Source organism: Mya arenaria, chromosome 5 (genome assembly GCF_026914265.1).
Source record: "Mya arenaria isolate MELC-2E11 chromosome 5, ASM2691426v1".
NCBI classification, from domain to species: domain Eukaryota; kingdom Metazoa; phylum Mollusca; class Bivalvia; order Myida; family Myidae; genus Mya; species Mya arenaria.
The window spans coordinates 7,513,565-7,526,644 of NC_069126.1; the positions used below are offsets into that span (position 1 = coordinate 7,513,565).

The 13,080-nt window shown below is 37.1% G+C and overlaps 1 protein-coding gene across 1 annotated transcript; it reads right to left on the minus strand.

Annotated features, from left to right (window-relative positions):
* Positions 1 to 10,089: 10,089 nt before the first annotated feature.
* On the minus strand, positions 10,090 to 11,831 carry LOC128235078 (toll-like receptor 4). The gene has a single exon (XM_052949794.1). The coding sequence runs from the start codon at positions 11,806 to 11,808 to the stop codon at positions 10,168 to 10,170; it is 1,641 nt and encodes a 546-aa protein (XP_052805754.1). The 5' UTR covers positions 11,809 to 11,831; the 3' UTR covers positions 10,090 to 10,167.
* Between the last annotated feature and the right edge of the window lie 1,249 nt (positions 11,832 to 13,080).

Genomic DNA, 13,080 nt, shown 5'->3' on the forward strand with positions numbered 1-13,080 from the left:
TCACTGTTTAAATTTTTCTTTATTTTGGACCTTAATTATGTAGGGATAGCGTCCATTTCGTGCCTTACATTATTATTGGAAACGTGTTGAATGATATTTTTGTAGTTAGTTTTGTTTTTGCAAGATTCTTCATTACTTGTGAGACTGCTCATTTGTAAGCTTTCATTGCAGTATTGCGCTAAAAATATATTCAAGCTCTTAAAGAGTTTTATTCTTGTTTCCCCGATCTTCTAGTGAAGATTAAATCCAAGATGCCTTGCATCTTAGGCTGACCATAAAGTTTTCATCTTTCTGTTAAAGCACACACACACCCGAGAAAATATGAAAACTGCTATATATGGAATGTTTGGCTTTATTTGTGTTCATTATTCTACCAAGATACATACAAGAATATCTGTCTAAAGTTGGCTATATGATAACAAAGAACTTAAGGTCTTAAGCTTTGGCTATTTTTTGACAACCTGTCATTGTTTAGAACAAGTATGGTTATTTTTAGGATCGGGTTTAAGCTATGAAGTAATTATAGAAGATTGCAGCATCCAGCTATTTTTTGTTTTGGTACCACAATTCTACACTTATAGAATTGAATGTTGACAATAATCATTTCCCTTGTTTTGTTTAAATTTGACAAATTTATAACTTCAGTTTATAACACAGCCAGTCAAAATGTCCCTATTCTGCCATACACTGACGTTTTCTTCCAAACCTGTTCTGCCATACACTGATACACTGACCTTTTAAAACCTGACTATAACCCTAAAAATATATATCAAAAGGCTGGATAATTCGATTGAATTTATATCAAACCACATTTCTTACAGTACTGAAAAATGCGTTTTTAAATATCAACATTTCTCTGAATTATTTAAAGCATAGACAAGGGCCTCTTCTTCAATACCAGATTTTAAAGTAACAGTCTAGTTGTGTGTAACCGCTGATACATTGGGCGTGTGTTTTTAAATTTTAAGCGTTTAATAGATACAGAACAAGTTTTTGATAATATTTTCGATTTAATCGCATAAATCAAGAATAAAATGTCAGAAGACAGTGATCTTGATGAAAATGACAAGAACGTCGGCTTTCTGTTTAAAGCAATGCGTATGCAAATTTCGTTTAAAGACCATTGTGATTAAATTAAATTTACCTTTTAAGGCAACACTCTACTATTGCTTTTTTAGTTATAAATGCTTTCAAATACCGGTCTTAAGAGCTTCTACCATTACCCTAAAATTAGATAGTAAAACAATGTATCTTGTTTCCTGATTGAACAAGAGTTGTATTCTTAACATCAATTTTCAACACAGGTAAATAGGGTGAATATTTTATATAATTGCAGGTGAAGTTTTACTATTAGTGAGACTCAGAGTCAACCTAAAACAAAACTGATGAAAACAGGTAAAATGTAGGTATACAAGTGTAACGTCCGATAAAACGGTTACCGGTAACCTGGTTTGACAGAGAAACTGTTTAGTGTGTCGGAAAGTGGAGTCTGCTATTGTGCTTGTTCACGGAATAAAGTTAAAATAAGGATATTATCTTGTGTTACTGGTGTTATTGGAGTTGTTACATTGAAGGAAGCGACGAGATTATTTTAGCCGTTACCTTAAATATTAAGGGAAAGGTATTTCGGCGCTGTTGCAGGCTTGAATAAAGAAATCCATGAAAGGTTGGTAGACCTTGGATTTTGAACAAGGTTAGAGTCCACTAACATTCTTCCTTGTACGAATGCAATATCATTCGCAACTCCTCGGCCATTTTTTTCGTTGTTTTCGATAAAATGGCCGAGGAGTTCCGAATGATGCAATAAATACTGGTTGGTGATTCGAGGCTAAACAGTTTCGATTGTTATAAACAACCAAGCGGGTTTACTATTGCTTATGTGATTAAAAGAGGTGCAAAATTAGATGATTTAAAAGAAAGATTACTACATGCACATAACCAGAAAAATGTACAACGGTTGAACCTGATAGTAAGTTGTCGATAATTGTCTGTGCTGGCATAAATGAGTTTTTGGAGCGTGATCGCCATGCAGGTGGTAACGAGATGAAGTTGAGAGTCGTTTCGATTGATGATGTTATGCAGAAATTGCTATAAAACAAGATGTTAAAGATTTGTATTGCAATTCACAAAACTCAATAGGTACAATACCCCCTATGAGCTTCGAGAAGTATCAACGTAACTGTACACAAGGTAATGTGCTGAAGGCATCAAAATATATCCCGTCTGAACTTCAGCAGTTCCAGAACGAATTGAACATTAAAATATGCGAAATTAATAGATTGATAATTTCTGAAAATGCAAAGGACTCTGTAAAAACAGCATTTCTGCATAGCGATATTGTTTAGTCGCATACAAAACGCCAGGGGAGGCACAGAAGGAGGGTAAAACATCTGAGTTACCATTTTAGTAGGTTATACGATGGTTTACATGCCTGTTCAGATATATAAATGAAGTGGTTTGCCAAAATTGTAAAGTGCTTTTGAAGTAGTACCTTGGCGGACGCCTCGGATAGTGATAGCAGTAGTGGCACAGACAAATGTGACAGGCACTGGAAAAGGCAAAAAACGTTGTTAGTGAGATATAGTTTATAGTGGGTGGTGTTGCCGCTGACTATACAATACATGTACTTACAACTTTAAACAGTGCATGTTAAACATAAGCAACAGTGAGGAAACGGTTGGTGGCATTGTCGCTAACTGTGACTTGTAATCTGGTGTGTGATAGTGTAAACTGTCAATATGGCAACATGAAGAGAAGACGTTAAAGCCAAAATGGGGGGGGGGGGGGAGGGGGCATGATGAACAAGAAGCAACGAGACTCAGAATTCTGCTTAACAATCCATCGCCTTTATTTGAAGGACGTCAGGGAGATGACTTCGAGACATGGGTAAATCGATTTTAGACCTGGGCGCTGGTGTACGCTCCGAGACATGAAGATTTCTTGTTGTATTTTCCAACTCTTGGGAAACTCGGCATTTGCAATCTGGCGGGAGCTACCTTCAGGGATCCAGAAAAATTATGCCAATGTGAAAGAGAGCTTTAGAAGAGTATAATCATCGGAAGCTATAGAAGATGCTTTTCGGGCGGAGCTAAATGCACGAGGAAGACGACAAGATAAAAAAATAGTAGCGTATGCGGGTGAGTTAAAAAGTTTGGGCGGAGCTAAATGCACGAGGAAGACGACAAGATGAAAATTTAGTAGAGTATGTGAGTTAAAAAGTTGGCTTCTAGCAGTAACTGGTTAACTAGTTATGGTTTGCAAATTTCACATAGTAAGCGGTAACACGAATCTTATCTAGATAATCAGTTAGTATGTTACTTACTAAGTAGAATTCGCAAACCATAACTAGATAACCTGTAAGCGCCTGAATCTGGAATACATGTATAGGTAACTGGTTTCACGAATCTTATCTAGCTAACCAGTTATTAAGTTACTGCTAAAAGCTAAAAATGCATTTATAGATAAGTGGTATATGTGACCATTGGCTTCAGACCCAACAGGGCTGTCCCTGTAGAGGACAACGAAAGCAGCTTCTCGGAGAGCCGAAATTAGGGTTAGTTGCCACGTTCTCTATCTCTTGAAGGGGCTACTTTGGCTGCTTGCAGAAAAACATATGATTCACACGTACAAATTCAAGAAAAAGACACGAAATTTTATTTTAAGTCTCAACTATTTTTTTGTGTGTCTTTCAATGGCAAAAATGCGTGGATTGATTTTTACATCCTCGTTTCATCGCTTTTTTCTGCTTCTTTTTCCCGGACCAATTTTCGGATACCAATATACATATAAGCGATGATGTTAGAATAAAATTTAGTGTTTTTCACTATGAAAAGAAACACCCCAGTTAAAAAATGAATCAATATAAATGATTGTCGAGGATTTTCTTTGTCTAGTTCTTTGCGGCTGACTGTTGATCTACGATATTAAAAAAGTATATGCAAAAGCGTTCGTACTTCTGTGAACATAAACGAACGAAAAGAAACGGTGTTGATATGTTAATCAGAAGATATAGTATTTATGCAGTAACAAACAGGTCTTTTAGGATGGCGTAGACAATCTCCATGGAAACATCACTGAACTTAACCCGGCCACATTTTGATTCGTTTCACGTATCCTTATGCGACGGTCTTGTACAATCAGTTCATTGTTTGCACGGTGTTATTTGACGTACTCGACTGTGGTCAGCAGCATTGTTGCTCATCACTTACTCTCTTATGTCCATCTTGGAACCTTGCATAAGGCTATTTTATCGCTGTTGTTTTAGTATTTCTGCATCTGCATTTGCCTTCATTATCATTTGCATTCTTCTGTTATGCCCTTCTTTATAAAGCTTCTTTTCATGCCCCATCCCTCTTCAAAGCCATGGTGGTATATTGCGTCACGTACATAGTTTTGTCCGTAAGTAAACCAAAATATGCCAATTATTACCTTGAGATAACTTACGCCTAGATGAGTGACGATCCGATGATGACCATATTGGTTTTTAGGTCAGTATGTTAAAGGTCAGTCATCGAACAATACAAGTTTGCCAATTAAATTAACAATACCAATTTAACAAGATTAAAACATTTAATTAAATACTTCTCAAAATTTAATTTTCTATCAACTGCTTTCCATCATTCTCCCTCTTTTTTTAACACTTAGTTTATATACAATTCCACCTACGCCTACTGATATTCCAGCTTCGACATCAGATGTTTTCGCTTCTAAAATGGGTTTGCGCAAAGTGACAATCGTGTTACATTAATCATTTATAACCAATGGTCACTTTAGGTTAGTTTACATTTATTGGGTGCAATGCATCCGGAGATTTACAGCGTTTGATAATAAGTACCATACGTTCTAAAACAATTTGTCAACTCATCATAATACATTTTATATACCATATTATGATGTTTACGTTATACATTGACTTTGTAGATTGCATCCAAAACAAGGCATAATAAAACCTATGCCGTGTCGCTTGTATACCATCACAACCTCATCACACTGCCTACCCATTAACACAGACACAAGGCTGTTTTATTAAGAGCTAAAATTTTGGCTGTATGGCACGTAATTGGAGATAATACAAATGATCATGATTCAAAGACAATATTTTTACATACTAGCAAAGCAAAATCATCAAGAGTTATAATATGGCGACGATGGGAATCTTCGCATTTTACGAAAATGTAAACAACCGGTTCAAGCATAAATATTAAATACACTCGATATATATGCGACTCATAACAATACGCACAGGCTGCTTTCAGTGCAAAGACAATTCAAAACTACAATAAATAAGCGCAACAATCTAAGCGGCTGGGCCAAACAGTAGCAGAAATCCGTCTCAACAAACACACGTATTCGGCTAAAAACGCAATTATACGCAAATTCTCGGGAACTTCATATGTTTTTTTTATTAAATAGAATTAAATTTCCCAAAACCGGAAATTGTCGAGAAGTTGCGATGATACTGTTAAAGTTATTCCTGCTAAAATGGCAGAACATTTGCTCGATAAATATCGTATTGGTTCTTTTTTGAAAACAAAATATCCAAGCGCTGATAGACCATCAGACACACTCGGCTTTTTCACGTAGTACTATATCCCGAGTTTGTCTGAGATGGCCGAACTATCACCTTAATAGTTTAGCGGAAGTTTTCATTTGATAGTAATTTACTCTTCCTTTTTGTCAATGGGGTAGCAGGTTTTAAAATTTTAAATTAACAAGTAATGAGTATGCGTGTTTGATTAAAACCCGCTATTACAAAGTAGGGTCACCAGAACTTGGAAGGTTGTAGTTTTTTTCTATTCGAAATATGTTTCAATACTCCCACCACTTATATGAGAACTTGGTATCATTACTATTCACCGGCATAAGCATCTCATTTCAATACATTTGATTTAGCAAGAACAACATAAACAAATGGCTTAGTTATCATTGTTTACCCAGTCTAGATAATAAAGTAAACATACATGTACATGAATACAACACAAGTTCTTATTATGTAAGTTAAAGTGACAATTAAGAAGATACAAATGTGTACATGTAGTGTTTAATACCATTCAAAAGTACAGTCACTTCTAATCCTATGGTCTGTTCTATTTTAACCGCTTTTGCTTGAAACATGGTAACTTTCTACAATCGGGACAATACCATTTACCCTTTGGGGCATTTTCAATGCTAACACATCTATAGTGAAACCACTCGATCTCACAGGCTTCATTGTCACATCAGATCATTTTTCAATGTTCCACTTGGCAACAATAACAATATACTTCTTCCGTGCTGTCTTGTTTGTTTGAACACTTTTTCAAAGGCTGAATGTTTTGACCAGCAGTGGTATTTTCGACAGAATGAAGTATTCCGACAGGAAGTGAATTTGCTGTTGGCAACCTAGTGTAAAACAAGTTCTTAAAGAACTGCCGCATACATAATGTCTTTTGCACTGGCACAAATCTTGTCCCATAATTCATTGTCGAACATGTTTGCTTCAACATGCAGGTCGTTTGCTGTCCACACAACAAAGTAACCAACCGACTTCATGTTCTGAAACACCAAGTTGTGTTTGAACTTGATAATTATACTGGTGTTCAGGTTTGAGTTTAAGCTCGACGTCTTTTCTCTGTAAGAAATCAACAGTGTTCTCATTTATATCTTCATAGCGAGCATTGAATGGGCACCTCAACACATGCCGGTCCGCAGCAATCACAAATGAATATTCCATCAGGTGAGGCAACAATAAATGGAACATCCTGGCTGATAACGAATCCACTGTTCTGTAGCCGGCTGTTTTCATGCAATGGCCAAATCTCCTCCATGAACTTTTGAAGTGCATCTTTCTCATGGTCACAGCCCCATTTCGTTGCATTCGTCTGAACATATTTTTCGCTTGGGTAGCAGATTTCTTTAATCAAATTCTGCGCTGGTGAAGCTTTATTTGTTGAGTTGACTGCTTATGCCTTTGCTGCGGTTACCCTTCCTGCTCGAAACATTTGCCACAATTTTGAGCGTGCCTGACCTCTCATTTCTTCTTCCACATTGTCAGCTTGCTGTTTGAAACAGAGCACACTGATATTGGCATATTTGTCAGTAAGTCATCTCATTTTTCATCCCTCAACTTTGTCGTTATCATTCTAAGATCTGGTTTGGGCACATACTTATTAGCATACGGCTCTACAATCGAGAGTAGTGCTGGTTCAGATGTTAATTTGTTGAGTTTGCCACAAAACAACAGGAAATCCTCATTTGAAGCTCCAGTGACTGTTCGTTTTCTTGTAGACACGGCACCTGGTGTGACAGGAGTAGCAGAACTTGCAGCTTCTATCCTGCTGTCCATATGCTTCTTTGCTGTTTTTGCTGACATCAAGCTCCCTGACTTCCTTGTATTCAATTGATTTACAAGCTGATGGCAATAAACAGTAAGCTTTCTCTTCCGTTACTGTATTTGAGTCTCTGATTTCAACTGCAGCTTCAATGTAGAACAGAAAAGCTACTATATAGCTGCATGATTCACCGAGGCTTATGATACAGTTGAAATGGGCTGCAACTTTCTTGCCATCCCTCTTGCCGATAATCCATGGCCGTAAGGGTTTCTCCCGCATCCTCTGCGAATGCAGAACCTGAAGCGATAAAAAATATTTGACGTTAACACCAGTGTCACATTGGCATTGAATAACATTGGTCGTATATTGTTCCATTTGTAGGTAGTCGAAAGCTTCTGACGTTGAGCATGTAAAACTCATTTTTATACATAATAAATGTGTGTCCATAATCAGTCTACAGAAACATGATTAAAATAAATGAATAAACAAAAATAGCTACTGCAACCACAGCTTATCAGAGCTGGTTATGGACATAAGCAGAATGCTTGAATTAAAACTAATACAACGAGGAATTATATTATGGTTATCAATATCTTAAACACAATCCTACCTTAGCTGTCACCACCAGATGATCCCCCTGTACGATTCCTGCAGTGTCTCTGACCCATCCACAAACAAAAAGCTGGTGTTAAATCAGCCGCACTGTATGCACTTGGAGTGAACAACAGGTAGTTCACGATATCTGAATATGTTACTGACGGGAAAATGTCAACATTCTGAGTCCCAGCCAATTTCGCCTCATACGGGTCACAGCCACCAATGATCATCAATTTTCTTCGTATCGCTTTCTTTCCTCAATTGCATGTCTTTATAAGATAACGATTCAGGTTGTTTTGCAACACGTTTTGCCATAACTATTAGCGTTATAAACGCAGTCGAAATTTCTTAATCTGAATTTTAAAAATCAATATCTTATCTTTATCCGTTGTACTGGGCGAGTGTCTCTAAGATGGCGGACAAGGCGGTGTTAGAGTAAAAATCACCATCCGGTGAAATTACTCTTTGTTTTCAATAACAGTTTCACCTAGGACCAGGAATGCCAGAACTAGGTCGCCATTGACAAGTAAATACTGCGAAATCATTATATTCGTTGGCATGATTTGGTTTTCCGAAAATTTACATTTTCGTGGGTACTTATTTTCGTAGTTTTTCATTTTTGAAAAAAAATAATTCCGCACCTGCGATCGTCCTAGATCGTCTGCAGAATCTCCACGCGCTGGACACGTTATTTCCGTCTTTTACATCAAACTGTGTATGACACTCGCTTTAGTGGTACGACATGCCAGTTAGAGCATATACCCATTACTTAATAATGTGTATAAACTTTTAATATTTTTAAGGTCTCTTAAGTCACTGTACATCCAATAAACCCATGTCAATATGAATCAATTGGAAATGAAGGTTATAAAAGATTATGCACCCTGATCAAAGATGTAGACAGTCGAAGCCATTGAATGCCAATTAACAATTCTGCAAACTGTGAAAAACACCAATAAAATGCGTATATTTGAGTCAACAATCAATGTAATCGATTAAATATTTCATTAAGGAAAAAGATTGAGTACCGACACTCAACACGCACATCTTGTAAACCTGGAGATTTTCATATACAGCACATGTTTAAGCACTTGTTTCGGATCGAAGTCTAGTGGTAACACACTTAACAATTAATCCAAGGGTCGCAGGTTCGATTCCCCGTCGCATCACTCAAAAATACTAATCGTCTTCCGGGAGGGACGTTAATTAGGGATTCCGTGCGACTGTGCTGTACACTGGTGCACGTTAAAGAACCAGGGTAGCTCTAACCAGCGTTACATTCTGTCTGTGCACTATGCCCCAAAAACCTAAAATGACTAACAATCTTAACGGAGCACTCGCCGAATAGGCAAGGCCCGAGTGCGAGTATAAATAAGCTTACACACACCGCATTTGTTTCTGTCATTTGGTTCATAAAAACACAATGAATTGATTTTGTTGATTATTTGTTAAAGGCAGATTTAATATATTAACAAAACAATAGAAGTAAGATATACAGTGGGTTCGGTATTTACGCTGTATACTGCGACCTCTGTGAAGTATATACTGGCAGTTAAAAAAAGTGAATACAGGGTCTATTTTTTTGAATTCGTGATCACCCAACCCACGAAAACATCGATCATTAATGTCCCACGAACATTAATGATTTCACATCCGAAGTCTTATCGGAACTCCCTGGCCATTTTCCATCAAAAACCACATCGGATGTATGATTGTACATCAGAAGAAGTAGTTCGTAAATTGAATAATAATACTCTTGATGAGATGTACTGTTTTAACATGTAATTAATATTGCTATGTTCAAATGATTCCATGTAAAGTGTAAATTGCATAAGTGATAAAGATTGCTAAGAGTAAAGTTAGGTTTATTAAGGTTAAACTGCGTAATTAAAAATACTTTGCGATTTACTTGCTGTGTTATTAAATGTAAAGAATTCTTACATTTTAAACCGTTCATTTACATCTGTGATTGTTTAGTCTGTATAATGGCCGTGAAATTCCGATTGTCCGCAGTCTTTTTTCGCACAATAAATCTGGCCATGGAACTGTTTGATAAACGACCCTGCATCTATAGTGGTAGGTTGCAGATGATGATTATTGTTTTGGTTATTGTTTGCCCAAAATCTCCCCCGCCCTCTCTCTCTCTCTCTCTATCTCTCTCTCTCGCTCACATAAAGTACAGTAAATTATTTGGGCTTTATTGAGGAAATACATATTAGGCCTAACAATTGTTGTTTTCAGTAAAGGAGGTACGTATATTTTATTCGGAAAGTGCTGTATGCAGCCTGTCCCAAAACAAGGTCATGTGTTCTCTCTCCTCCGGAAGTTGAATGTACGTATGATTCCTTATGACGTCAATCACTTCCAGCGGCAGGTTGTCATGCATGATTTCTTCCATCTTCACGATACACAGGACATCTCTTCCAGTCTTGATCGCCTCCATCCTGGCCATGTTCAACTCGTATCTGCACCAGTGGCTTTCCATGAACCCTCTTGAAAGAAGAACCAGAGTGATTCTAGAGTTGTTTATGGCATAGACGATATTTTCAGTCACCATGCCACCGAGAAAGAAATCTCGCTCGTGGATGCATAATTTCAAAGACCGTGATTCCTCTAACTCATGCAATAGATCAACAATGACAAAATTTCTTTCTTGGTCACTGTATGAAACAAATACGTCATATCTAAACCTATCCTCATCAGTGTCTACCGGCATGTACCCCTTCATACGAAACTTCGAGGAATAATACAAATATCGCAAGTGCCAACGGTACCGATATATGATGCCGCCAGTCAAAATGCTCAGAAACGCTGACACGAGAATTGATGCCACGACTATGATGAGGGTGTAGCTTGCACATTCTTTTTCTAGATCGTGCACGAGGCTTTTACCGGTAAGATTTTTAGTAATGTCGTCTATGTATGTACAATGGTAGGTCTCAACATCCAAAAGGTTCAGATTTCTTTCCTGAATCCATCGTACAAACTCAATGTCAGTACAATTGCATTTGAAATTATTATTCGCCAAGTTTATTTGCAGCGATCTACTTTGTATGATTTTGTCGATCTGTTTCATTTGAAGTTGCGGGATGTATCTCAATTTGTTGTTATTTAGGATTAAAATATTCAGGCGTGTCATCATCTGCATATTAACTGCAAATGTCTTTATATTGTTATTGTCCAATTTCAAAATTTCCAAACCTGTCAAACCCTTGAATATTTCAGATGGAAGGTAACGCAATCTGTTAAATGAGAGGTCAAGTTCATTTAGCAGACTCAAGTTCTGAAAAGTTATACCAGCTTTGTCACGCCCCAATGAATAATCTAGCAAGTTTCCCGACAAAAACAAACGTTTTAAATTTGGAAGAAAATGAAACGCATCATGAACTAAATCATTGCAATTGTTGTTTGACAAATCAAGTATCTGCACATGTTCCATACCCAACAACGGACCATTAATTATTCTGAATTTGTTTTGCTGCATGTAAAACTCTCTTAGACTGTTTGGCTCACATATACACAATCTGAGAACGTGAATATCCAAGTCAAGTTGACTTATGTCTAATACTTCAATCTGCTGCGGTAACGGTACTCTGACAGAAAAGGCAGCCCCCAAACAATTTGCGCACGGCTTGCTCGTGTTATTTGTCAGATTTGCACGCTTCTGTAACTTATTTTGGACGAAGAATGCCCGGCTGAAGATTAATGGTTTTATTCCGTATTTATTATTTTGAGATGAAATGTTGACGAATTTTACATTCCATAAATATTTTCCAGAGAATATTTCTATCAAATACTTCCCCAAAAGCATTAAATTTTGACTAACATCAAGATATTGAATTGTCGTTGGGAAATACTGAACCGAATCTTCATCAAAAGACGACCATCTGTTCGAGCTCATTATTAGTTTTCGTAAGCTTGTAACGTATTTAAGTTCTTCTTTGGTTAATTTAGTGCAGTCACCAAACATACCATGGATTTGATGAATTACTAATTCCTCAATATCTTTATTTTGAAGTCCGGACATAATTCCTGGCAATGCCGTAAATCCCATGTTTACATTGAACGAAAGGTCTAGGGTTGTTATATTGTCAAAATCTACAAGGCAACCAATGTTAGCTTTTGAAATATTGCAGCTGTTCAGGCGCAGCAAGCGAACATTCGTTAGGTTGACAAGCACATTCCTATTGAGTGTAGGCAAGTTGCATCTTTTGGTTCCTGTGAAAAAGGGATCTGGCTCGACTGGGTCAAGGTTATGGTACATGATGTCCAAATGTGTAAGGCTGTCCAGATGTACGGGAAACCCTTCTGTATTTATTAAATCCACTGAAAGATTATTGAGATGTGGCATATGCTTCAATTCATGTGCTGGAAATACTTCGCCGTCGTTAATGTCTTCCAAGCATTGCTGTATGTACAAGGATTTTAAACGTAACAACGGTGTTAACGCTTTCCTAAACCTTTCCATGTATCGTACTCTGTTGCATGTTAAGTAAAGAGAAGTCAGAGTTTCCCCTAGGTCAGAAAATGTATTCGGTTCAATGTCGTATATTTCGTTGAAACTTAAGTTCAAAAGTTCAAGCTTCTTAAGACCACTGAACATTGATCTCTTCAAGGCACCGAGCTTGTTATATGAAAATTGCAGTTCTGTCGTGTTTTCTGGTAGATCTGGTGGTATTGCCTGAAGCTCACGGTGTGAACAATCAACAACGACTTTTAAGCTCCTGTAGTCGCATTGGCATGGTTCATGGCATACGTGTTTGTTTGACTCAGTATCAGCAGCCGTTGCCAACAACACATACATTTACTGTTATGAAAGCAAACAAGCACATTGTCCATAGCTCCATATTTGTCTTAAAGTGTTCTACCGATCCATCTTTCCAGTTATAATGTTATTAAAAATAAATATCCATTACGAACTATTGAAAATGTTATATCGACGCATGCATAAGCTGAACATATTATTTGGCCAAAGTAAAGAGAGGAATCATTCTTTAATGCATGAAACAAGGACGTTAAGAAACTTTTGAGATCCTGCACTTTTTCGAAACGGGAAATAAATAATTTAACAATCACACCTTTGTCCATATATAGTGAATAAACTTCCTTGCGCAAAATTAATGCTTTATTCGTTTTGAATGAAAGTACAATTATTTTTAATTTGTCGTTACAT

Excerpts from the sequence above, each read along its gene's own strand:
- LOC128235078 (XM_052949794.1), bottom strand. The coding sequence starts at position 11,808 with ATGAGCTCGAACAGATGGTCGTCTTTTGATGAAGATTCGGTTCAGTAT.